Genomic DNA, 27,496 nt, shown 5'->3' on the forward strand with positions numbered 1-27,496 from the left:
CGGAATTTGTGTTTGCTGCAGCAGAGAAAGTTCAGGAGAATCTAACCGAATTGTTTAAAGGACACATAATTATGGATTATTTTTGCCGGTCAACGAATCAAAAGCAAGAAACAAAACAATAAGATCAGTACCAGAAAGTTAAATCAAAGGTTAGAAACGTGTGTAATGCAAATGATTATTAGTATAGTGATGCACTATAACGAGTGGCCATTGAGCTGAGTCAGTTATGACATTGAAGAGTTTGGGGGGTGGAGGAGAGATCAGATAAACACTTGGAGAAAATAATGTTTATATGGCACAAGGAAAACAGGGGAGGGGATTGAACTAGGATAGATGTTAGCTCCAGTGCAAGGAGCTGGCACCTGCACAATGTCCAAGCTGCCTTACTCGTTAAATTATGCATGATCTTATTGAATTTCTTTTTGAAACGTCTTAAGATTGCGGTGCATCGAGGAGAGGTGGTGAGAAATTATAATTCTAAACAAGCCGACTTTAACCCTCCTTCCCTCCTGACATTGTTGTTCAGAGCGGTAATACAGCTTGCTGCTGGGCGTGTTAAGTGCCCTCTTTGCCCCTCTGCTGTATCTCGACACACGTGTAGCATTGCGCAAAAGACACACAAAAAAAGGCAAGATCCCCTGACAACAGGCTCCGTCTCAGGACATAGAGAGAATGGGGTGGGTGGGGATTACTCATTTTGGGGTAGGAGGGCTTGACAAGATTGCTGCAGCGCAAATGATGGTGGTGAGGGGGAATAAAGAAAGAGCGCCTTTTCTCGCCTCTAATGCACATAATCGATTTAATACGTCAATCATGCCGCCGTTGCCGAGGCAGCGCCTGACGTCATTCCGCCCTGCAGCCCATTGGAGGAAACCCCGTTGCGGCCAGAGAAGCCACTCAGGAATCAGCTGAGAGGGAAGGAGCGTGGAAAAAAAAACCTGCCCGCCCGCACTAATCCGTTCCGCCCAGCGTCAAGTGAAGTGAATCGGCGGCGGCTCCTCCTCATTTCACTCACTTAGCGACAGTCACCGTTAGAAGCTCACTCGGACCGAGACAGGTATTATAGAAATGAGAAAGACACATTTAAATGTCAAGAGGGGAGTTTATAGAAACGATATACACGAGGTGCCGGGTGTTTTTTTTTGGTCCTCACTTTTTTTTTCATTCAGAAGGTAGCTAGAAAGGGAAAATAACAAGAATCCGGGCAGTCGGTAAATGGAGGCTTTGTACCGGGGGCGGGCCGAGGAGGAGGGAAGCTACCGCTTTTTGTGTGGCTCTGATAGACCGGGAGAGAGGGAGGAGGTACAGGCCCCCGCGTGTTGTTGGACTGACCATCCTCTTTCCCTTCGTCTTCCCCACACCCTCAGCGGCTTTCTGAAGGGAGGCGGAGACCCTCCTCTTTCCCTCTCCTCCTCCATCCACGACCCATTGATAATACTGTCCCAGACACCGAGGCGGGCAGTGCTCGGTGCTCGCTCTTCGGTATGTTTTTCCTGGTTTTCCGTCCGTTTTTTATTTATTTATTTATTTATTTATTTATTATAGATTACCTGGGACACTCCTGTTCACACTCTCCCTCTTCCCCATCCCCCTCCCCGGTTGCGGGTTGGGGGGGCGGTAAGTCGCATTGGTTTATACCGTGGGCTTTTTAAAATAAGTTAAATCGTTTCATGGGTATGCGTGGAGAAGAAATAAAGTATGGACTTCTAAAGCGAGAGGAGACATTTATTTTCACGCTGGCTGTTGGTTTTTTTTAAATTTCTCTTTCTTCTCCCCCCCCCCCCTCCATTTTTTTTTGCACACTGTTCAGAGACCGACAGCCAAGCCAGACCGAGACGAGAGAAAAGACCATCCTCCTTCCCCTCCCTCTTCTTTCTTTCCCCCCTCACGCTTAATCACTCCAATCTCTCTCGTACACACGCATTCACTCTCTTCCTCATCCCCACCCCCGGGACCGACATGGACAAGAACGAGCTGGTACAGAAAGCCAAGTTGGCCGAGCAGGCCGAGCGCTACGACGACATGGCGGCCTCAATGAAAGCGGTGACCGAGCAGGGCCTGGAGCTCTCCAACGAGGAGCGCAACCTGCTGTCGGTCGCTTACAAGAACGTGGTCGGGGCCCGGCGCTCCTCCTGGCGGGTCATCTCTAGCATCGAACAGAAGACCGAGAGCAACGAGAAGAAGCAGCAGATGGCCCGTGAATACCGGGAGAAAATCGAGGCCGAGCTGCGGGATATCTGCAATGATGTGCTGGTGAGGAAGAGGTGGTGGCGGGGGAGAAAAAGGGGATTTACACAACCGTCTGGTCTGGGAAGAGCTATCAAACAAACTTCCGTTTGCATTGCTGTAATTTATCTTAAATATTCACTATCCTATTCAAGTATTATTGGGGGGCGGAGAGGTGGAGGGTTGAATCCTTTCTCCCACCCACTCATCTGCATTTCTTCATACACTTAAAATGTCTAAGGCATGGGGCAGGTCGCCATTTACGATCCTGCACTCCTTGTGTTTTTATTAATCTTGATTGTTCCACAATTCTTTAAAGGGGAGGGGGGGGGAGATTCGTTTACATTGATTTCCTGCTGGGGAAGGCGGAGGAGCAGGCGACTGTTTAGTTTCGATTTTATATAAATGGCCTGGAAGTGTTGCGGCCTCGGTTGTTTTACATGTTCGTTCAGTTTCTTTCTTTCTGTCTTTTCTCCGCCGTCTCGCTTCCCTTTCTCTCTAAATGGAGGAAATCTGCGGAGGTTCTGCGATCTTCGAATTCAGCTCAGAGCGGGGAGGGAGGGAAATGTTAACAATCCTTATTATCGAGCAACAGCAGCATTTATTTGTCTCCGCTTTGACCTTGTTCCTGTCAATCTAATAATTTAACGGTTCCTGCAAGAAACCTGCCACTGGGCTCGGTTGTACTAGATCCATTTTTTGGTGTTGAGGGAGGTTCTGGATTAGGTGAATGAAACGCAGCCAGATTTTTTGGGCGTTGCCAGCATTTCATTTTGCTGCTGGTCCAGGCCTTGCAGTAAACCGCCTCCAGGCCACGATTTTGTTTTACTTGCTTTCTTTTCTCCAATTCAAATGTTTTTCGGGTTTTTCTTTGGAAGAAAGAAATTGGGTACCTCTCCCTCTCCACTAGCGATGAAACTTTCGCTATTTAATCGGATTGGGTTTGTGCACACGCAAACCTACTTCATTTAACCTGGCATCTTGGTCGCGTTTTATTTTTTTTTAAATATTATTTTACTGCTTTACTGGGTTCGGCGTTTTTCGGGTGTGTCCCTGAAATCTGCTGATAACCACTTTAGGGTGACTGTGGCAGAGATGGGCTATTATGGCTGGGGACTATTGCAAATTGTTAACTGGTTTAATCGCTAAACCTAGAAAAGGGTGGGGATTGGGGAGGTGACTTTGCAGCCGCTTCGTTTATCTATCTACGTTTCAGGTGAACTTTTCCTTGTGGGGTGGTTGTTGCAGCTGAGGAGAGTGGTAGGAATTCTTGCATCATGAGGTCATTTCCTGCTGCTTCCCCTGTATTATCCTAGATTTCACTGTAAAGTATGGTGCTAGAATCCATTACCAAATAGCTAACTGCAGCACTTGTGAAGTGAGAAGATATTTGAAGATTTAACTAACAACTTCCCCATCTCATCTACATCCCAACGCTCTCCAGAAAACAATTAACTATACAGAAAGTATGTAATGTACCAAGGATGACTTTGAATTGTCTATAGAACTGTTATTTAAACATATGTAACATCTGCAATTTCAGTGTTAGGAACTAGTACACTGGTTAGTGCTACTTGTTTTCTAGTTTGATTTCTTGCCATTCAGTTTCAAGCAATTGCTATTAATACTGCATTGAACCTAAGCCTGAGCCAACACAAAACAGACCGTGATTGAATTTACATATAGCTTGGATTTTTAAAATCCTTTGTAGTGACCTCATTGGGCTTGCTGTGTTCATGTATAACTTTTCATATAATTAGTATTGTGCATTTTAAAGTCTTGGAATCAACTATTGGCTAGAATAGTAAAACAAAAGCAGACGTTCAGTATGTTGGGAGAATTTCAGTTTAGGACTTAACCACACTTTCTGGTCAATGCTGTACTAAAGTAGGTGCTGTCTTGATTGGTACAGCACCCAGGAAAGCACAACTTGATTCTTACTAAGCTACATTGTTCAAATAAGGTTTCACAGTTGGTTGTCATAATTATTTGACATTTTGTTAGCTCAAAGAAAGTGGTCTTACAGATACAAAGATGTTTGTTATAGTAGCCAGGCAACTTAATTCTATTTTTGATTCCTAGCTGCAGGTTGTTTTGATCACTTTTTTAATTGAAAGATTTCAGTATTTAATTTTGGTATTTTTTCATTTGTTTTCCTGCTTGGTGGAATTTTGAGCATCTTTAAATTATTTACTGAAATAGTATTCCTTTGCAAATTTTTGATTAGGTATTAAATACTCTTAATAACTTAGTGTCACCATTATAGCATTTAAGCAACTAGCTCATGGTGTTTGGCTTTCTTTTTCCCTAGGCTGCCCTCCACAATTCAATCAAATGATGTCTAATATGCACCTCAATCAAGTTCAATGTTGGTTCAATAATTTTCAATGCTCTAACTTTTTTGGTTTTAAATTTCAGTTGTCTCAACTTCCATAACCTTCTGGAGTCCTGAATTTGTTTTGTGAAAACTGAGAATTTTCCATTTCACTTAACAATGTACTGGGTTATATGCTGCTGCAACTACTGTTTTAATATTATTCTGGTGAATCTATCTGTATGATGAGTTCTGATTTCGCTCTTAATTATGCTTTTAAAAAAAAATTCAAATGAGTGGATTTTGAAATGACCTAAATTCTACATAGGCTTAAATCTTGAAATTGGGCTTCTTGATCTTGGAAATGTTAAACAACTTATGGGCTATATTGATTTTTGGCACCCCTCTACTTTCTTTTTTTTAACCTGATTCTGAGGTCAGTCATAAAGTCCTAACTGCTGACATCTAGTGATACTGATTCTTTCAGATCGGAAAGATAAGGCATCAGGTGATTTTTTTTTCACTTTGGTCCATCATGTGACAAAGACAGGATCCTCATTAAATGAAAAATTTATATAAATAAATTACATTCCATGGTTGAAAAATCTCACTGCGTTTGGTTGAATTATCGTGCAACTTTTACCCATCTGATTTTGGATGTTCCTGTGTGCATGTATAGTAATTCCTTGTTCTGAAACCTGCAGGTTAATTCTCTGAAATGGTGGAGCTATCTTGCTTTGTTTCTGAGCCACCCCTACAGTTGTTATCCAGTTTTTGAACATTGATATACCCCAGCTTCACTGTAGTCCTGAAATTGGCCTCTTCAAAACATGCATTTATATAGTATTTTTGACTTCATTAAATATTTCCCAGAGTTTTGAGGTAACATTAAACCCAACTTGATATTGATTCAAAGTAAGACAATGAACAAAAGCTTAATTGCAGGTAGACTTTCAAGTAGTATTTTAACGAGTTGGGCTTATGGAGGGAAATCATGCAGCATGTCTTTGTTAATAGGGTAGAAAAGTAAGGACTTTGGTTAAACCCGTGCAGAATGCTGGAGTGGTCACCACTGGAGTATTGCCATTCAGTTGTGGCTGCCACAATTTCAAGAAGGCTGTGAAGGCATTAAAGATTACAGAAAAGATTCATGAATGGCTTCCATTAGGAGGAGCTTCACTTGCATTGGAGCAGTTGGAATTTTTTTCTTGTAGAATAGAAACCTGATAGGAGATTTGATAGCTATTCAAAATTGTTGTTTGGACAAAGCTGGGAGAAGCTCTTAACATTGGAAGGATCAAGAACAACTGAATGCAGATTTGGGGTGCTTGGCAGAAGAAGCAATGGCAACATAAAGAGCAAACACCTGAGGGGAATAGGTTCTGGAATTGCAGTGTATTGTGGAGAGCAGTTCACTTGAGGCTTTTGGGAAAGAGATCCTTATCTGATAAGGAAAAAAAATTAAACAAGCCTATTGTACTAGATGAATTGCTCCTTTGGATAACCAGCACAGCATGACAGACTGGATGCCCTCCAGTGTTACAGCCTATATTGTGAAAAGGCATGGAGTTGGAAGAAGAATTGATTCTTAAATTTCTTCAATTTTCAAGTACTATGAAGATGGGTAGGTGGTTGGTTGAGAGATAATCGTTAATAAGCAGAGGTGCTAACATGGCTTTTTTAATTCCCCTCCTGTTTGTGGTCTCTGAGTTAGATGCTGACTTCACTAAAGAATGGCTTTGGTACAGATGATTGTGATGCCTTTCAGTAACTGGGGAAGAGGGTAAAAGTGACACTTTCAACTGAACTGATCAGTCCTTGACATTTTAGCTTGGATTGGGTGAGGCAGATAAAGATCCACTGGTTAATTTTTATCTTGTAAGTAATGCATTGTGGATAGCTAAGGCCTTTTTTTTTGAATTTCCACTGTTGGCAAGTCTATTTTAGTTGAAGGCAAGATACTGAGTGCTGGAAATCTGAAACACAATGCTAGAGAAACTCCAGTCTGGTAGCATTTGAGGAGAGAGAAACAATATTTTTAGTTTGGGTTCTTCTTTGGAACTGTCTTTTAGTTGTGTTAAATAGAAGCCTGACAATCTTGTGGATGCATAAAAGATGGAATTGTACAATTTCTGAAAGGAAAGCCATCCTGGCTACTATTTTCCTTTAGTCAACTTGCTTAAATCATCATCTCATTCTCTTGTAAGATTTTGTCATCAGCAAATTGGGTGTTGACTTCTACTGCAGTAGCTGAACATCATTGATCATAGAACGTCCTATAACGCCTTGAGGTTGTGGAAGATGCTGTAGAAATCAAAGTGCTTGTTAAACAGTTGTGCAGCATTCCTTGGACCTGAACAATGAAGATGGGGATCATTACAGTGGATAGTGTCAGAAAAAGTGCTTAACATTTTATTGTGGGTACTAAGGGTTGAAGTGATGGAGTGGTTAAGCAGATTGACAGCTACAGAAATATAATGGCAAATGTACACCAAAGGCACAGCAGTTTGTAGCTTGGAAGTACAGCTGAAGGTAGTGTTCAAGTGGCCTTTAATGCAAGTTGTCCAAATGAAATTGCATCGTCAATTGGATGGCATTGAATATGGGTGAAACATTATTTGTAAAGAGAAGGTCAAGCTATGAAAACAGGAAAGAGCAAGGTGACTTGATGAAAACTTAAAATAGCTGGGAATACACATTGGCTAATGGTAGAAGCAGCAAAATGAAAGCAATTATGAATTTTGATGTGGGACTTGTGTTGAGTAGTGAGTTGGGATTTTAAGTGAGAGGATCACTGCAGCCCTCCATGTTACGCAAAGTATTTCATAATGAGAACTTGTACGACGGGAACTTCAATAAACTTATTTTAACTCTAGCGCTATTGGTTGAATCCAGTTATACATGCAAGCTGTCATAGCATGTTGTCCGGAATTCGGTAAAGATAAATCTTGCAAAGGCCCAAAGATATGTAGACTAGGTGGATTGGCCATGCTTAAATTTACCCATAGTGTTCAGGGTTTTGTAGGCTAGGCATGTTAGCTATGGGAAATGCAGGGCTACAGGGATAGGGCAGGGGGATGGCTCTGAATGGGATGTTCTTCAGAGGGTTGGTATCGACTTGTTGGGCTGAATGGCCTGTTTCCACACTAAGGATTTGATTCTTTCTGTTCTAATACGTTGGTAAATGTCCTCTAAAACAAGAGAATCCAGTCTTTGTGTTGATACATGCTATACATCCTAGGATTGTTGCTGAAACTGCAGAAATACAGTAACTTCTATCTGGAGTGAATTCATGTTTGAATTTTTACATTACATGTTAAGACCATTTTGTTTGAACAGTTTCTTGGAGTCATTTGCCCATAAGTTGGGGGAAGCTTAAAGTTTATCTGGCCACTGGGTGATGGTGCAGTTTAATGTGGGCAAGTGCAAAGCATTTTTTTTGCTTTGCAGAGGAAAGCAAAGACTGGATGCATTGGCAACAGGAAGATACTGAAATTGGCAAGATTTATAAATGACATCAATTGGAAAAGTCCATTTTCTCTGGCTGGGAATTTGGTGAGCAGAAGTCTATTGGACTATATAACGGGCCCTATAGTTGTCATCTATGCTGTAAATATCTATTTATATGCACAAGTTCCGATTCCTTGTTTATCCCATATCAGTGCACTCCCCTCTTGGCAATCCATAGCTAACCTTGCAAATTTTTTGCAAATGGCCTTTTTAATACATGTTCAGCTGCGCAGGTTAGTACACAGCTAATAGATGTGCAAATGTCAAACCTAAATTGGATTGCATCTTCCAATCTCAGACTGACTGTATTCCTAACTCAATATGCTGAATGTGGTTTAAGTACAATTTCCATTTTAGAAGTGTGAATGTTTCAATGGAAACAACTAGTCCTTGCCTCCGTCATAAAAGGCACCTTTGCTCTTAACCTGTTTTAGTTCAAATCTATCCCCATGGGATGGAATATGCTGTTGATATGAACTGTCAGGTCCTTTCAGCATCTTGTGTTTCAATGAGATCCCTTGTTTTTCTTGTCTTGAAGGGGAATAAGACTGACCTGGTCAAATTTTTTCATAAGTCCTTCATTCGAGGAATCTGTCAAGTAAACCTTTTAAACTTCTATCATCTCCTTTTTTCAAAAACTGAAACTGTACACAATTACATAGTGCTCCAGATGCAATCTTCACAAATGTCTTGTATGTAAGCAGCAAAACTTTGTTCCATTTCATTTGCCTTGTATTTGCATATCACCCTTTTGTGATTCACATATCAGGGCACCCAGGTCCCTCTGCATCACTGAATTCTGTAACCTGTCTCCATTTAAGTAGTTTTGTCTATACTTCCTGTAGACTAAGCTTGTTTTTTCACACACTGTATCTGCCATATTTTAGCCCACTTAGCCTGTATATTCCTTTGCAGATTTTCTCCCTTGTCTGACAGCTTAGTTTCCTGCCTATCTTGATGCCATTGGTAAACTTTAGCTACCTTGAATTTAGTCCTTTCATCTGAATCATTGATATAGATTGTGTGAATAATTAAGATTACATCAGTGGCACTCCACTAATTACAGCACACAAAATACCCATTTCTCCTGACCCTCTGCTTCCTATTATCTAATGAATCTCTTATCCATGCGAAAATGCTAGCATTTTTGCCATGTTTTTCCTCTTGGATTAAGTGTCTTTTAGAAATCCAAGCTCGCTCTTTCAAATTTCCCTTCATATACCTTGTTACCTTAAGGTTCTGAATGAGCCAAATACTATCTTATTTTCAAAGACAGTTGCATTGGTTTTTTAACGTGTGCTGCTGTAACATCAGTGGATTTGATCAATGGTAGATGTTAGGAAAGCTGGCCAATAGACTCTCTGCTTTGTCTCCCTCTTTTTGAATAAGGGTGTTACATTGGTCATTTTCCAGCCTACTGGGACACTTCCAGAATCTAGGGAAGTTTGAAATGTTATAGCTACTGTTTCTATCTCTAGCAGTTGCTTTAATCACCTTGGGGTGAAGGCCATCTGGTCCCGGGGAGTTGTCAGCCTTTAGATGTTTGTAAAATGATTAAATCTATTTCCATAGTGAAAATTGTTTTAAGCTCATCCCTCAGTTCATCTCTTGCTTTTCAGTTTTGTACAGTGGAGTCTTCTGGAACCAGTGCTCCAGTGAAAAGGATAAATGGGGTGGCCACTAGGACTTTAAACTAGTGAATTGGGAGGGAAGGGGAAAATGGCAGGAAGTATCATGGTAAATGGAAAAGAAAGCAGCAGGTTAACGTTTGCAGGAGTGTTTAACTACATCGAAGACTATGAAAGAAGTTAAGAGGAAGGAAAACTCAGGAGATATTAATCGACATGTTAGAATTCAAAAAGGTATTAAAAACTAGCAAAGACACTTCATCTGAATGCTTGTGGTATTCAAACAAGTTAACTGCATAGATCATTATGAATTGAGTAGGATTTAGTAGCCGTTACAGAGACATAGTTGCCAGATGGACGTGACTGGGAATTAAATATCCAGGGGATCAGCCTATTTGGAAGGACAGACAGGAAGGTAAGGGAGGTGGTGTAGTGTGATATTTAAGGATGATTTCAGGGTGGTAATGAGATGATATAAATTCTGTGGAGAATAAGTTTGAATCCATTTGAGTGAAAATTACTTTTTCTAAGAAAATGTCACTGATAGGCATAGTCTACTGGCCACCAAATAATAACGTCACATTAGGGTGGGCAATAAACACAAATAACTAATGCCTGTAAAACTGGTACAGCAATTATCCTGGGGGATTTTAATATACATGTCAAGTGGTTGAACCAGGTCAGTCAAGGCAGCCTTGAGTTCATTGTATCTGCAACATTTTTCTTGAACTATCTAATGGAACCAGTGAGAGTGCAAGCTGTCCTAGATCTGGTCCTTAGTAATGAGACAAGAATAATTAATGATCTCATAGTGAGGGATCCTCTTGGAAGGAGTGATCACAGTATAGTTGAATTCTAGAATACTGATAGAAATGGGAAAATAAAATCTAATACCAGGGTCCTGTGCTTAAAGGAGGCTACATTAGGATGAGGGAGGAGTTGGCTGAAGTAGACTAGAAGCAAAAGACTTTATGATGGCCCAGTTGGGGAACAGTGGAGGACTTTCAAGTAACTTCTCAAAGTGCTCAGCAAGAGTATATACCAGTGAAAAGGAAGGACTGTAGGAAAGGGGATAATTGGCCTTGGATGCCTAAGGAAATAAAGGAGGCTATCAAATTGAAAGATAAGGCATTCAAAGTGGTAAAGACAAGTGGGAAACTAGAACGTTGGGAAAACTTTAACCATCAACAGAGCCACCAAAAAAGCTATTTTTAAAAAAAAAAAAAAAATTGAGTAAACTAGCTTAGAATATAAGGACAGGAAAAGTTGAGGTTGGTTGGCTTGCTGAGCTGGTTTGTTGTTTTGCAGACATTTCATAACCCTACTGGATAACACCATCGGTGCAGCCTCCGTTGAAGCATTGGTGTGTTAAACTCTGCTCAATCCAGCTCAGCGGACTCCAGAGTTTAAAAACCAGGTGGGAAAACACACCGCCGCTTCGGAGGCTGCACTGATGTTACCCAGCAGGACAATGAAACATCTGCAGAACAACAAATCAGCTTGGTGAGCCAACCAGCCTCAACACCCACAACCCGAGCTACAAATCTACTCCGAAACCTTACAGAAAAAGTTTCTACAATTATATATAAAATGAGTGGCTAAGGTAAACATTCATCCTTTGGAGGATGGGAAGGTGGATTTAATAATGGGGAATAAGGAAATAGTTGAGGGATTGAATGGGTATTTTGTCAGTCTTCATTGTGGAGGACATGAATAACATGCCAGTAATTGACAAGGAGACTAAAGTGGGTGTGGACCTAGACATGATCATGATCATGATTGTGAAAGAGGTAGTGTTGGGCAAGCTAATGGACCTGAAGGTAGACGAGTCTCCTGGCCCTGATGGAATGCATTCCAGGGTACTAAGATGGTGGAAGAAATAGCAAATGTGCTTGTGGTAACTTCTGAAATTCGCTGGGCTCTGCAGTTCCAGCAGATTGGAAAACAACAAATGTGACGCCATGGTTTACAAAAGGAAGTAGACAAAAGATGGGGATCTATAGGCCGGATGGCTTAACTTCTGTAGTGGGGAAAATGCTTGAATCTTTCATCAAGGAAGAGATAGAAATTGGGCAGACGCAACGTGGATTCATGAAAGGCGGGTCTTGCTTAAATAACTTACTGGAATTCTGTGAAGACATTACAAGTGTGGTGGACAACAGGATCCCAGTAGATGTAATATCTAGATATCACCAGGCATTTGGTGCTGCACTAAAGGCTGCTGCATAAATGTGCATGGCATTATGGGCAATGTATTAGCATGGATATAGGATTCGCTAACAGGAAGCAGAGTGGGGATAAATGAGTGCCAACCAGAAAAGCAATCGTTGACTAGTGGTGCGCCTCGGATCAGTGCTAAAACCGTGATTGTTTATAACTTAACATTGTTTATTTGGAGTTGGGGACCACATGTAGTATGTCAAATTTTGTGGATGACTAAGATGAGTGGTAGAGCAAAATTTGCAGAGGGATGTATAGTTTGATTGGGCAAAGGTCTGGCAGATGGAATAAAACGTTGATAAATGTAAAGTCATCCATTTTGGTAGGAATAACAAAGGGCTATTGTTTGAACGGTAAAAAAATTGCAGCATGCTGCTGTGCAGAGGGACCTGGGTGTCCTTGTGCATGAATTGCAGAATGATGGTTTGCAGGTGCAGCAGGTAATTAAGACAAATGGAATTTTGTTTTTCATTGCTAAAGGGATTGAACTTAAAAGCAGGGAGGTTATGTTACAGCTGTATAGGGTGCTGGTGAGGCCACACCTGGAGCACTACAGTTTTGGTCTCCTTGAGAAAGGATGTACTGGCACTGAAAGGGGTACAGTGGAGATTCATTAGATTGTGGAGTTGAGGTTGGCTTATGAGGAGAGACTGAGTAGACTGGGATTATATTCATTGGAATTTAGAAGGAGGAGGGCGGGATCTTATAGAAACATACAAAATTGAAGGGAATAGATAACTTGGAAGCAGACCGGTTGTTTCCATTGGTGGGTGAAACTAGAACAAGAAGGCATAGCCTCAAAATTAGGCAGAGCAGATTTAGGACTGAATTGAGGAGGAACTACTTCACCCAAAAAGTTGTGAATCTAGAATTCCCTGCACATTAGAGTAGTTGAGGCTTCCTCATTGAATACTTTTTAAAGTTAATTTTTTGAACAGGAAAGGAATTAAAGGGTTTGGTGAGAGGGTGGGTAAGTGGAATTGAGGCCACGAAAAGATCAGCTATGATCTTATGGTGGAGTGTGCTCAAAGGGCCACATGGCCTGCTCCTGGTTCTTGTGTTCTGCAATATCTGCTCAATGCTTGTGGCATTTCCTTGTTTTGCACCATCAATTCCACAGACTCTCTGGAGGGCTACCTGGTTTAAGTAATACTTCCTATTCCAAGAGTTATTGGAATTTTTAGCATGCCCTAGATTGCTAACTGGCTTTCTGGCTTTCTTTCCCCTCTTTCAGTTATTCCTTAGATCTTAAAATCTGACCAATCTTCTGACATGATACTAATGTTTGTAGACTTTTAATTTCTCTCTTGCACCTGCTCAACTTGCTAGTTGGCCATACAGTGTGATAACATCATTCAGTCTGTTCTCTCTCCTGGGATAAATCTTTGAAAGTTAGTAAATATCTGGCCTGCCACTGTATCTTGACTGTCTCACCTTTTTTAACTTCGTTTCCTACGACACTTGTCTTGGACCTACACTTCTCTTTTTCAAATGAAACATAAACTTATCAAATCATGATTGCTGTCACCTAAGACAACTTTATCCTAAGGCTATTAATTAATCATTTCTCATTACTCCATTAACAAGGCTAAGATTGCCTGCACCCTGTTTAACTTAAAAACATACTGCTCTGTAAAATGGTCTTGAATACACTTGGAGCTATTTTCTGGACCATCTTTGCCACTCTGGTTTGCCCAATCTAAGTTTTGATTTAATTTGCCCACAATTATGTCTGGAGTAGAAGTGGGGAAGAAGATGCCTGTAAGCGCAGTAGGAATGAGGGTGGTGAGAGACCTGAAACAGTGACAAGTAGAACCAATGAGCTGTTTAAGCCATAATTTGAAAAACCCTGCTCTGTCACTGATCCTACATCTTGTTCTTTTGGAGTTAATGTCGTCTTGTTGTATTAATGACATCCTTAACTACTTAGCAGCACCTTTCCCTAGTTTTCTATGCTTTCAAATATCAAATACACTCTAATATTCAGGTCCCAGCCTAGTCATCCTGCAACAATACTTCTGCAGTGGCTGCCCGGTCTTAGATATTTCTATGTGCAGTTCATCCATTTTATTAAACATGCATTCAGAAACTTTTGTGCAACTTTAGACCTTATCTGCTGATTGCTGAAGTTTGTACTCTACACCTACCTGACATACACTCTGGTTATCATTTTCCAATTGCTACACTGCTCTATTACCTCAGTGCTTCCCTTTGTGCCACATCTCATCACATGAACCCTGACTATTTAGTTCAAAGCCCTCTATTTGCCCAATTAAATAATTTGAAATGACTAGTCCCAGCGTAGTTCGGGCAAAGACTATCTCAGCAGTATAACTCTCTCTTTACCCATGTTGGTGCTGTGCCAGCACTCCATGAATTGAATTTTTGTTCCAGTTTAGAGCAGTACAATAAAAATTATGATCATTATCTTTGTGCAAAATCAGTTGAAATGAAGTGAAATAACCATCCCTCAATTTTATGGCTGTTATCTAATCTAAGTTGGTGGCAGTACTCAAATCACGTGAAATGCCTTTGAAGTGTATCTTAAGCTCTGTAATGAAAGGAACCGTACAATAGCAAATTTCTAAGTTCCTGATTCTAGGTGGGGCCTAAACTTTTATGATTTAACTTGATAAATTTAACTAATACACTCTTGCTGTTGTAGATGCAGCTGTGACTGTTGGAAAACAAGTGTATTTCTTTCCCTTGGCACAACTGAAAGATCTTGGGTCATTACTTTCTGGGCAGATTTAATTTCTGTTTTGCACATCTTGTAATTTTGCTAGTTAACATCTAGTTGGATCTAATTCACTTTACCTTGAAGCAAATCTTGCTTGCAGTGTATTCAACTGTGGTGTAGCATTACTTTCAAGCTACATAATCTTTTAGTATTGATGTTTTTAAACTATAACTGACTTAGAACATCTTGTCTATAGTGCTACTAGTTAAAGTAATTTGAGATTGCAGCTTCTAGATGGGAGTGAGGCAGGCAATTCTACTGAAGAGTTGGCACAGTAGTATTTTCCTGAGTTTGTTCCAGTTTAACTTGGTAATCTACTGTTTAGAATGTGGGATTTGTGCAGTTAAAATATTACATTCCAGCTGTCAACTAGATTTTTGTTGGGATTGTTTGTGGAATAACCCTTTGTTTAGTTTAAACCCCTCAATTATTTTCATGTTAATAATTGATGTCTGTTGTCCCCAAATTGTTAATGGGACTCCTGTGGCACAGTGGAAATACCCCATCTGAGCCAGGAGGCCTGTGTTCAAGTCTCAAGATGAGTGTAATAACGTTGCTGAGCAGGTTGATAATACCTTTCTGGTCAGTTAATTGGTGTCTGGACCTTGAAGGTTGTTTTTGAGCCACCCATCAAACTAGATTTTTCTCCCCTAATTCTCTTATGGACATATTGCAACTTTCATGGTGGACCAAGTTGGAAAGTCTTCGCTTGAGGAATTTTTAAAGTTTATTATTAACTTGTTATAGAATGAGGTAATGGTTGTCGTGGGCCCACTAGTCTGCTTAAAGCATGTGAAATTTTAAAATTAATCTGTAATTTTGAAGCACTTAAATGTTGATCAAGGAATTAATCTTGTTTCAGCTAGTAAACAATGCATTCTAAATGTATTGGGACAGTTTCAATTGTCCAGTTTTGTTTAAATGAACTATAATTGGACTTCTCATCTAAAACAATATGTTGCAGTTTGTGACTAGGCTGAATTTTTTTGTGATGTTCTTTTTTAAAACTCATTCAAAGTCCAATCTGGTGCTGATGTACATTCCCACTCACCAGAATTAAATAAGTAATACAGTTAATCAATTAAAATTCAAATGAACCCATAAATATTGATGGAAATGTTTGTCCCATTTGCACATCAGTTTCTTGTCACTGCACTTGATACTTCCAGGATACCTTGCCATGATGCATTTTTGTTCCTGTATTGCATTCTGTACTTTGTATTCTGAGGAAAGTTGCAAAGAATTTTGCTTGACTCCACTGTGCAACGTTGTAACTTTGCAGTCTCGTTCACAATCAGTGTGAACTTGCAAGTGTCCATTTTGTTCTCTAATCTGTGTACCTTTGGAATTTGTAATGTCTTGAAGTGCCACAATGATGAAACTTAACTGAGCTAAATGGAAATGGAGGTGAAGTAGTGTGCCTGAAGTGGATTTGTGAAGACTTTTTCAGTCTGAAAGAAGAGAGCAAAAGAACTTTAGGGAGCTCTAGTGAGTAGGTCTAATGGTAGTCACAGTTGGAAACTGATCACAAAGTTAACTTTCATTTTCCTGTCTGTTCTGGTATATCTGGAACTTCAATGAAGTCAGTTAGCCAAGTGTTTTTAGGGCTTTGTAGATTGAAAATACTGCTAACTTAGTGCTGTGATCACTTCCAGAATTTGCAGCTAAACCTTAGTGTAGTACCAGTAACGATGGTTTAATATGCTGTAGACAGCTGCATGTTAATGAGCATGCTACATAATAAAGTCTATCAATGCATATCTATCACATGATCTTTGATTATCCCCAGGTCTCATGGCATTCTTTCTGAATACCAACTGTACAGTGGCAACAGTTGGATTAATCTGCTCTGGCTAAAGCCAATCCTTCCAGTTCAAACCAATGCATAATTATGTGAACAGTTTGTTAGCAAGGAAAACATGGACTTCAGACATTTGGATTAATGGGATTTACTTGAAGGAAAGATTCCTTGCTGGCTCTGGGTGAACTGAGGCAATTAGTCTCCTTTTTTATAGTGGCATCCAATTTGTAGATGATCAGTATTATACCTTATTTCTAGTTTGTTCTTTGGCACAGTTTGTGCCAATGTCAACTATTGTCCAACCTTTGGTTTGCTTGAGCAGTCAGTATGTAGGCATGTGGAAAATCAGGCCTTCTTTGTGGCAATTAATAGCTATTGTTTTAAGCGAGGTTTAAATCTTGTGCGAAGGGAGTCTTTGCTGTTACTTCATTTCCTGCCCTAACTTGATAGGCCTGAGACTGTTTTCTGATGTTAAGTATCTCCCAATGCAAGAATTGGGATACTTCACACTTGAGCTCTATTCTTTAAGCTGCGGTATATAAATGAAATTGATCAGCAATTGTGTAATACAAATACACTACTCAGTATGAGAGTGCAGTATGACCCATGTTAGACTACCAAAACTTATTGGAAAACTAAGCCCCAGTTTTCCTGTGGTGGCAGTACAATGAACCTGTTCTATAAATTGAGTGGACAACAGTAATTTTTCTCATAGCTAGCTGTATAAAGGTTGAGTTGCTGTATTCAATTATGCCCTTATTTGGGCCATTATTGACCCTCTTTTGCAGTACTTGGCAAAAGAACAGGTAGTAGCTGCTGTAGATGGGCTAGTTGCTTTGTTAGCACAAAGGGGTAGTGGTGGCATAGTGATGTCACTGAGCTGCCTGGAACCTCCAGATTCTAATCTTCTCAGGATATTGGTTCAAATGGCAGGTGGTGAAATCGAAATTCAATACAATCTGGAATTTTAAGCTTGCCTCATGGTGACTGTGTAACTACTGTCAATTGTCATTAAAAACTCATCCAGTTTACCAATATCCTTTTTGTGGCTGAAATCTACTGTGCTTCCATGTAATTACATAACCATAATTGACTCTCAACTATCCTCTGACAAGGGCAGTTCCCAGTTAGGATTTGGCAATAAACGCTGGCCAGGCCAGTGATGCCAACATCCCATGTTTTTTTTTTTTATAAAAAAAAAAAAAAAAAAAAAATTTCAACTACATTTGCAGTTGCTTTTTAAACCTGTTTTGCCCTTCAGCCTAACTGACATATCTGATTCCCTACTGCTACTGAATTGAGGTAACAATCTGATTTGAGGGTATGTGTGAAGGTAATACAATCAGTATTACCACTTCTGATTTGCCAGATGTCTACAAAGTGTGTGCAAATTTCTGGTGCATATGGTACCCTCTTAGCTGTAATTTATCTCAATTACCCACTTTACATCAATGTTTTCTTGGTGTAATGGGCTGTGCTGATGGCTTATAGTCAGTGGTTTGTACAATACAATTTTTTTGCATACCATAGAAATAAAAAAAACTTGAATGATTTAATTTTGTTTTTTACTTCTTGACTTTTTTGAAATGTAGAAACCTGTGTAAAACATTGCTCTTATACAGTGTTACATTTTAATCTTGTGTCCTGTACTTCAAATTAACAGGCTCTTCTTGATAAATACTTGATTGCCAATGCTTCTTCTCCAGAGAGCAAAGTTTTCTACTTGAAAATGAAGGGAGATTACTATCGTTACTTAGCTGAAGTGGCTTCTGGGGATGACAAGAAAGGTATGTCAAAACCTGAAATTACTTAGTTGAGTATAGATCTTGTATTGATGCCATCTACTCTAAATTTTCTCTCGAGTGAAGCTAATTACAGCTTCAAATTTAAGAACCAACTTTAGTTTTATTTTGCTGGTACAGTGGTCTATACATTATCTAAGTGGTCAACTGGAAAGTGCAAAATGATTGTGCAGTGTGTAAAATGTTAAGGTATGGAATGCATATTGAAATTTGTCTAGTGACTGTTATAATTTTGAGATGCTTAAAAAACAGGTGAAAATGTTCCTGTTTGTGGATCCCTGGCTTTTTCCTGGGATGTGACATTTATGATCCCCTGTTGATGGGAGTATGGTGTTTGTGCTGGCTTCTTGCTGTGACTGCTAGTACTACATGGGTATAGTGGGAAGGTAAGGCTGACCTGATTCTTGACAACCCTGTTCCCCACTGGAAGGTGCTGTATACGGAGTGGTTTTTCAGGTGTTAACTCTACAGGACATCTGACCAGTCTTCACGTGTCAACCGAAATGGTAAGTTTGTTTATTTTGGGGAAGCTGCTTAATTGCAGCAGCATCACAGCCAAACTTGTTTAACATCCACACGTGAATCTTTATCAAGCGATACCAGCTGAAAATCATTGCCACTTTCTTTCCTTATCTTTTGCTACTTCATCCCAAACCCCCTCTACAAGATCTAACTTTTTGCTGAGCTGTTACACGAGTTAAGATCAGTTCATGTGGACTAGAGGTCAGGAGGTATGAAGATCGCTGAAGAGTGTTTGATTAGAAGCGCCCCAGTTTGTCAGAGGAAGTGGTATTTGATATATTGCAGAGGTCCAAGCTCACGAGCAGTTATGAATAACTCCTTTGGGAGCTGATCAAGATTGCAGTTGTTAATGGGGTTGAGAAGGTTGGATGACTTTTGGAAGAGTGCTTATGGATTTTGAATTTTGTGATTTTTAGTCCACCCACAGTGAATTGTTGAGTCATGGTGATTTTTTTTTAATGTAAGTTTCTTAAGTTTCTGTTGCCTCCAATGATACGGAGTTTTTTTAGCTTTCCTGAAAGGTAAAAATTGAACTCCTTTAGAGTAGGAGTGAATTTAGAATCTTGCTTTGTGGCAGAAAGCAATTTCCACTAAGCTAACAAGTGACCATTTTGGACTTAGCAGCTGGTCAATTTGCCTTAGAACCACACTATTAAATACCTTCAATTTTAAGTGCATGGTTCTAGTGAGGCTGCACTTTTTCTAGTCTGTTTATCCCAACAATATTAAACCTTGGTGATTTTCTTGCAACTAATTAGCTTTGCAGGATTTTGATCCTGTGCAGAAGGATAGTATATATCAGTCAAGATGGTGAGTGACTTGTGTGGGTAACTTCTTATGTATTATGCCAGACCTTAGTATATCTAAGGTGTCCTGAAAGTAGTGCTAATTTATGCACTTGTTTGGTTTACCTTGCTTCCAGAGTAGTTGTTTGAAAAAGTCTTGGAAGAATACATAAACACTATCTTTTAGATTACTTGAAGGTATTCTCAGGACTTGATTATTTTCTAGGTGGTCTGCCATTATTGTGTGGGAGCATTGGGAGTCTGGTTTGTTTCCCCAGTTGGTAAGATTTGTCACTGGTCTTTCTTTAACAGACTAAATATAGGAAAATTTTTATCCTTTAAAAAGATGTCAAGAAGACTATAGAACTTGAACATAGACCTGTCTAAGTACCTGTTTTCTTATTAGGCTTTCTTGGTAACTAATTATTGCAACTACAAGCCAAACTATTGCAGATAATCTTATGCAAGTGATTAGTATTACAGCTTTTCACTAATGAATGCCCTTGATGCAAGAGTTCAGTCAGCATTTCAAAGGAACCTGAACATGTATGAAGATTGTAATGTGACTCCTTTTTTTGGATTGCTAAACTGAACTTTTGAATTGCTGTTCTTGAAGAGTTATAGCACCAACTAACTTATTTAGGCAGTTTCTTCAACATGGATCTGCAATGCACTGAGATTTTTCCAAGTAAGAGGACAGCAGAGGAGGCTGAAAGGGGTTCAGATTGAGAGATACCAAACTGAGGTAGAGACAGGTTGTGAGAATCCTTTCCCCATGGCAGGTGTCTAAGACCAGAGGGCATAAGTTGAAGGTGAGGAGGAAGTGGCTTAGAGGGGATCTGAGTTCCTCCCCCACCCAGAGGGTGGTAGACATATGGAACATGCCTGAGGGGATAATGGGGGCGGTCCTTGCAACATTTGAGAAGCATCTTAATGAGTACTGAAAATACCAGGGCATAGGCTATGGACCAAGTGCAGTTAAATAGGATTACTGTGGTATGGTGTTTTAGACTGCGTAGACATGATGGACCTGTTTCTGTGCTGTGATTCTGATGCAAAACCAGGGAAACTATAAATTAGAGATGTCATCCATGCTCAATCAGATGAGATTTATTGTATCTTGAGGGGAAAGCAGAAAGTTTGAGGGTGTGCAACTTCAGCATCAGCATGGAAACCACTGCTGTGATGATGTGACATGGAAAAGACCAGAACCAGGAGCATATTTCCAGGGTGGAGCTATTGATGGCAGTACATAAGAGCAAAGTTTAGAATTTTTCATCTATTTTGAGTCTGAGAACCTATAAGTAGTATGGCTGAGTGAGAAACAAGGTGATGCACAATAGGACACTTGAGGTTATAGAGGCCAGGAAACCAGTCAGACAAGCATTTTGTTAATCTGGTATCGAGTTGGTGGGAGCACAGATTAGGGCTTCGGTAGCAGTTGGGCTACAAGTGTAATTAGGTCAGCGTTATGATGGAGGTGCTGAGATTGGAACCCTTGTTTAATTTGGGGTTTGACAGGATATCACTGGGAGGGCCTGTGCTTGACATGTTAGGTCTGAGTTTGTACATTGTCATGTCCTTTCCCTTAAATCTTTTGAGGATCAGTCATTTGAATTTCAGAGATGGTAACAGCAACCATCTAAGAGCTGCTTCATTATGACAACTGAATATTCAGTGAGGCCACTAAATGGTCTTCATTCTTTAAGATATCATGTTATGCCAGCAGTAGGTTGCAATCTGTTACACTGGTCTGACATATGTTCCCTCTAAGTTGTGCATCATCCCCAAAAACCCAGCCTGTTTTAAGTATCATGTAAGCATGGCTGTCAAAAGGAAACTTAGAGCCTGACCAAATCAGACACCTGCTAATTGGAGGGCTGTATGCACAATCCTTGCAGATGTGCTTGTTGTGATGTGGGTGGGATCTCTATTCAAACCTTACTGATTCTGTGATTGAGCATTAAAAATGGCTGAAGTTGGTGACTTGCTTGCCGAGCTGGCTTGTTCTCGTTCGGATGTTTCATCACCATACTAGGTGACATCAGTGGAGCCTCCGATGAAGGGGTGTTATTTTACTCTGCTTGGAATTTATACTGTCTGTTCCATTATGGTGAGTAGTGTTATTCCGGTTTTGATCTGTATGGGGTTCAGTTCTGTGTTTGCATTACGGTTGGAGAAAGTGCCTCTAGGAATTCCTGTCTGTTTTGGCTTGGGCTGCTATGATTACCTTGTCCCAGTTAGACTGGCCTGTTTGTGTTCCGATAGTATAAAGAGTTTGTTGAGCTGTTTTGCTGCTAGTTGATCATTATTCTAATGACTAGTTTCCTTCCTGTCTGTCCAATGTAATGTTTGTGTCAGACATTGCATGGTATTTTGTAAACCACATTGGTTCTGCATGTAGTGGGAATGGGGTCTTTAATCCTTGAGTGTTTGTCGTAGAATGGCTGTGGGCTACCATGATTCCTAGTGGTCTTAGGATGACTTAGGACAGACAGGGAGGAAACGAGCCATCAGAATACATGAACATCAACTAGCAGCAACACAGCACGACAAACTCTCCTTTAATATCTGCACACTCAGACAATGAAGGCCATCAGTTTTAACTGGGACAAGGTAACCATAGTAGCCCAAGCCAAACATAGACACACAGGAATTACGAGAGGCATGGTTCTCTACCTGTAATACAATCAACAAATGCATAGAATTGGACCCTATAATACAAACTCATCAGATCAAAACCAGAAATGACACTACTCACCGTAATGGACCAAACAGTATAAATTCCAAGCAGAGTAGAAGAACACCGCTTCATTGGAGGCTACATTGATGATACCACCTAGCATGGTGACAAAACGTCTGAGAACAAGCCAGATCGGTGAGCACGTCAACAACCTCGCCCAAGATGTGAGCTACAGATCTTTGCCAACATTTTAAATTTAAAAATGGCTACTTGATCCTTTTACTAATCAAGATGACAGGTTTTTCTTTTTTGGGTCAAACTGCTTTTATTTTTGCCACTTTTCCTTGGGATCAAAGGCATAAGACTGGAAACTTTTTTGTAGATTAACCTCTGATACTGTGCATGAAATGAGTTATGTGAATTTCAACTGTAATGTCATGATGTCTTGGCCTTTTTTTAAACTGTCTGTTTTTGAGTAAAACATTTGCATCCAGGAAATGCAAGCTTTCACTTGGGGTTCTTGGACTTGGTTGGGTCTGCATGATCGTCTCCACTACCCACTTCAGTATGTAATTTACTAGGTAGTGATGGTATTTGTGGACTTTACTCAATTTGAAAATTTTTAGAACTGAGCATTGCTAGAATATTTGGCCATGGCACAATTGTCTGAGGTACTGTTGGATCACATTATGTTGGGGTGCTCCCAATTAATTCTATTTTAGCTGTCACCCTGGACTTGGCCAAGTGAAGTCAATTACATGCTCTATTAATAAGTTGGAAAGAAAAATGCCCTCCATATCGGAGGAAAATTGCTGCTTGATACATGTTCTGCTCAGGTTTCTAAAATGAAAATCCGCCTAATGCGAGGCCACAGACCTATTATGCTTAATGCAATGTTTTCTCTTGCTAGTTCTGCAAGTAGTTCTTCATGGAAGTGACTTTTTTTTTGTAACTTGAGCTTTAAGGTTGGTGCTGACAGACCTTTTTGGGATATGAAGCCAACATGAGTTTGGCGCAGGTGAACAGTGGTTTGGAAACCTCCCTAATCTATTCTCCATTCAGAGCCAGTAATGTTGCTGTACGTTTATGCCATTTACTGTTGCCATAGCTGTAACTGAGTAATGGGACACAGATATTGATAGTTTGCATGATTGAAACATTTACACCATGAGCAGTTTTGTGTTTAACCTTAGTTTTTTGTACCAACCATTGAAATAGTGACGAGTTTAAAATTTGGATCTTGAAACTAATGAATCTGGTGTTGTCCTCCATAATCTTAAACTCAATACTTTTGCCTTAAAGTGCCTACTTGGTCTCCCTAGTACTGGGAGTGATTGAGAATTTGTTTCACACCTACATACACTTTAATGGTAACTATTATTTCCTGTCAAAGAACCAAGAACAGTATAGAAGTCTGGCTTTAAATCTCTGCACAGTGGTGAATTCAAATTGCTTGAGTTTACATTGAAAGCATATGAAAGAAGTGAATAATTTTAGTTTGCTGTCCTTTTGGGTTCACAGCCAGCTGGTTTGATTGGATGAAGTTTTCCTCGACTTCGGTTCTGTGAATAGAGTTTGAATTATCTTAATCCAGTTTCTCGTGGGCAGGAGTTTAAAGTATTTTATCTAATTTGAAAATATTTGGCAACTTCAGTTGAGGCATAAAATGACTGATACGATAAAGTGTTGGAAGTTGTGGTAGAGTTACTATCTGACTGGGGAGTGCCTAATGTGGGAAATGTTCCACTTCAATATCAATGTCCATTATGATTAAGATGTTTACATGGCAGTTGTGCAAATCATTCATGCTTTTATTTTGTACAGTAGCTTCTGTACTTGTCGTCTTTTTAAAAAAAAATGCAGAAAAGTAGACCATTATAGTTTATATCTTGCTGTTTGTTCTGAGCATTTTGCATGAAGCTACTTTGTAAAGCATCTGAGCATCACGAACAGTTTGAGATGCCATTCAAACAGCTTTTTTAAACTCATTGTCTTAAATATTACATTTCAGAAGGTATATTAGAAAAACATTGACTGGGCGAACTGAATATTTAACTTCAGTTAGCATATCAATATCTGCAGACCTTAATGCATGTCTTGAATTGAGTTGGAGTTGTCAATCTTTTTGTTTTAGTCACTGTGGACCATTCGCAACACGCCTACCAAGAAGCGTTTGAAATCAGTAAAAAAGAGATGCAGCCGACACATCCTATCCGTCTGGGACTGGCCCTTAACTTCTCTGTGTTTTATTATGAAATTCTTAACTCTCCAGAACAAGCTTGCTCTCTTGCAAAGGCTGTAAGTACAAACAAAATTTGCATGGGCAGACTTTGTTACCAAGATGTTGTATCTAACTGCATTTTCTAATTCTCAAAGGCATTTGATGAAGCAATTGCAGAGCTTGATACACTGAATGAAGATTCGTACAAAGACAGCACATTAATAATGCAGTTATTGCGAGATAATTTGACAGTAAGTACAATATCCTAGGGAAATTTTATTTCAAACTGGTGTATCAATACTAGATGGTTGTGTAATCAGTGAACACAATTATCACAGTTCTGGTCAGATAGTGCTTGACTCACCTTCAATGGGGATTAATATTAAGTTACATTGTGGCTTGACCGTACTTAATCTAACTTAATAATACAAAGTAATATTGCAGAGGTGGGGCTCTGTTTCCTATTGAGAGAATCTAAGTTCAGAGGAACACCTGTGCAATTCTTACCCAGCTGCAAAATATAATTTTCAGATGTTTAGGGTTTAGGTGAACTTGTCTTGCTGCAAAGGCTACAATGATTAATAATAAGTCACCTTTCTTACAGTTTTTATCCTTGGGTATATTGATCCAAGGTGGTTGTAATTCTAGAGCTTGACTTGGGAGCAAATCCAAATTCCTTTCCAATTTGGGGAAAGTTGAAACAAAACTGCTTTTGCCCACAGTCTGCTAACTCAGCCTCTTTAGGCACTATCAAATCTTTCTATAGACATTAAATTGCAATCTAAACAAAAGTAAAATACTGCTGAAACTGGAAATTTGAAATAAGAACATGCCTGGAAATACCTGGCAGCAACAAAATTAACAGTTGAATATGACTCTTTTGAAAAGAGATTTTTGACTGAAAACTTAACTTTGTTTCTCTTTATATTTGCTGCCAGTACTGCTTAGTATTTCCAGCATGTTGATTTTATTGCAGGGTAAACATGTACACCATGAGCAGTTTAGTTTTGAAACTGTTTCCTCCACGTTATTTCAATATAGATCCTTCATAAAACCTGAGGGAATATACTCTTTATTCTTTTCAGTCTCAAAATAGCCAGTTGTGTAATTTTGGTTTAAGATACCACTGTATAGTAATTTTGAATTTGATTTGCTTCCAGTTGTGGACTTCAGACAACCAGGGGGAAGAGGCTGACGCTGGTGAGGGAGAGAACTAAACTTCCACCTTCTAGTTCTGTCTGCCTCATTCCTGAATCTTCACCATCAAGACTATTTGTAATCTCTGCTGTCCCACTAGTTTCTATTTTAGGTCTTTGGAGAGCTTCTGTCACTTCTGTTGGGTCTCTGTGTTTCCCATGTGGTTTGTGTTTGATAGGGGAGAAGAGCCGATTCATATTGGGAACTCTTGTACTGTATGTTCCAGGTGGCCAATGTAAATTCAGGGTGTGGAATTTTTTTTATACCAGTTTTAAACATTTGGTTAGTACTCTTTGTAGCTGTGGTTTACCACTAAGCTAATGTCAAATGTTTCCTGTACTAGCAAAGAAGGATGCCCATAATTTAGTGTATGTAATGGGAAGTGGCATAGATTCAGTGTGAATCGTGCAATTTCTAAGGAGTTACTAATCTGTAGATCAAACCTGCACCATCTATTATATGTCTCAGGATTTTTGGGATAGGGCAGAGGAGGATTAACATTCCATGAGTTGCAAGATTCACCATTTCTCATGTCTTCATTTTGCTACACAAATGACATCTGAACATTTTATTTGTATTTAAGAGAAATTATTGTCAATGTAAGAACAAATGTACAAGCAAACATGCAGTAAAAATTAAATGCTTAACTTTGATAATGTATGTTTAAGAGGTGAAAAAAACCTTCCCATGTGTTTTTCTGGTAACTACCTTTTTAGTTTTGCTTTGTGGTCTTGATTGCCTAACACGCATGTGGCTGTGAAATAGTTAACAGGGAAGTAATGAGATATTGCTGTATGGCTAGCTGCATTCATGTCTTCTGGACTTTTCATAAGAACACAAGCATAATTGTTATCAAGAAAATGTGTAAAGTTGATGTAAGTGGAATAAAATGTTTTATGAATGGATTTTTTAAATTTCAATTTGATTTACTAAATTATATGCTGATACTTGTCTCAAGTGGAATGGAATTCACAAATGTAGTCTGAATGTATGAGGTTGAAGGCTTTGGAAGAATGCTCAAACCGCTGCCTCATAAATGAAGGAATAATTGTTCAGCATAATATCAATCTAGATTGGTTTTCTGGCAATGTCTTGACTTATTCTTGAAACTGTTGAAACCTAATTGAGTGGATGATATACCTCCATTTTAACTGTAAATAGTACATTGGCAGTATTTTCAGTATTTGCTGAAAAAATCTTGCTGTGCACAATTGTAAAACTTAAGATTATGCATCATCTGCAAATACTTCAGAATTTAACGAGAAAGACCGAGCTTTACGTCTGGTGGACATCTTACCATAGCTTTATAGTGATATTTTTTCCTAGTTCCCTGGTTAAACAATACCTATTTTATGATGACAACTCCAATGTACTATGTTATGATGCATCAGTTATCCTTTGAAAATGTTAGTATATTAGATTTTTTGTTTAACCTTCCACTGATTATCAAAGTTAATACAACCCATGCAGAAATGTCTGGCAGAATAAATGTATGGACCATAAGGGATCAAAAGACCAAATGTGAGAACACAGTTCAAAGTTGAGAGGAGGCAGTGAAGAAGGAACCAGCTACAGGAAAAAAGTGTAATTGTTAACAGCTGTGATATGAAGCAACAGTTGTTTAATTTTTGACAGCAAAATCTGTACTGTCTTGTCATTTGGGGTAAAGAATAAATGTACCAAAAACAAAATTAAATATCTGGAATAGTATGAAGAACAGATGAGTTTCCAAATTGTCTTTGTTTTGTCTTTGTGCTCCCTTCCATCCCGCCCATTCCTTCCTCACCTGTTAAGTGTGTTGAATGGTTGATCTTAGCATCCACAGAAATTATTCCTTTCAAACTGAC

General features: G+C 39.4%; 1 protein-coding gene across 3 annotated transcripts; it reads left to right on the plus strand.

The window, feature by feature from the left end:
- Nucleotides 1-871: 871 nt before the first annotated feature.
- Nucleotides 872-27,368, plus strand: LOC109915867 (14-3-3 protein beta/alpha-1). Of its 3 annotated transcripts, XM_048596393.1 has the most exons (7): nucleotides 872-1,057; nucleotides 1,546-1,617; nucleotides 1,811-2,253; nucleotides 18,103-18,226; nucleotides 24,366-24,529; nucleotides 24,608-24,703; nucleotides 25,613-27,368. In XM_048596393.1, the coding sequence occupies exons 3-7, from the start codon at nucleotides 1,960-1,962 to the stop codon at nucleotides 25,667-25,669; spliced, it is 735 nt and encodes a 244-aa protein (XP_048452350.1). In that variant the 5' UTR covers nucleotides 872-1,057; nucleotides 1,546-1,617; nucleotides 1,811-1,959; the 3' UTR covers nucleotides 25,670-27,368. The 3 variants fall into 3 exon arrangements, with proteins under 3 accessions (XP_048452350.1, XP_020371126.1, XP_048452349.1); XM_020515537.2 differs by lacking the exon at nucleotides 1,546-1,617; XM_048596392.1 differs by lacking the exons at nucleotides 872-1,057; nucleotides 1,546-1,617 and adding an exon at nucleotides 1,298-1,482.
- The last annotated feature ends 128 nt before the right edge of the window (nucleotides 27,369-27,496 follow it).

Source organism: Rhincodon typus, chromosome 4 (genome assembly GCF_021869965.1).
Source record: "Rhincodon typus isolate 14 chromosome 4, sRhiTyp1.1, whole genome shotgun sequence".
In the NCBI taxonomy this organism is placed as follows: domain Eukaryota; kingdom Metazoa; phylum Chordata; class Chondrichthyes; order Orectolobiformes; family Rhincodontidae; genus Rhincodon; species Rhincodon typus.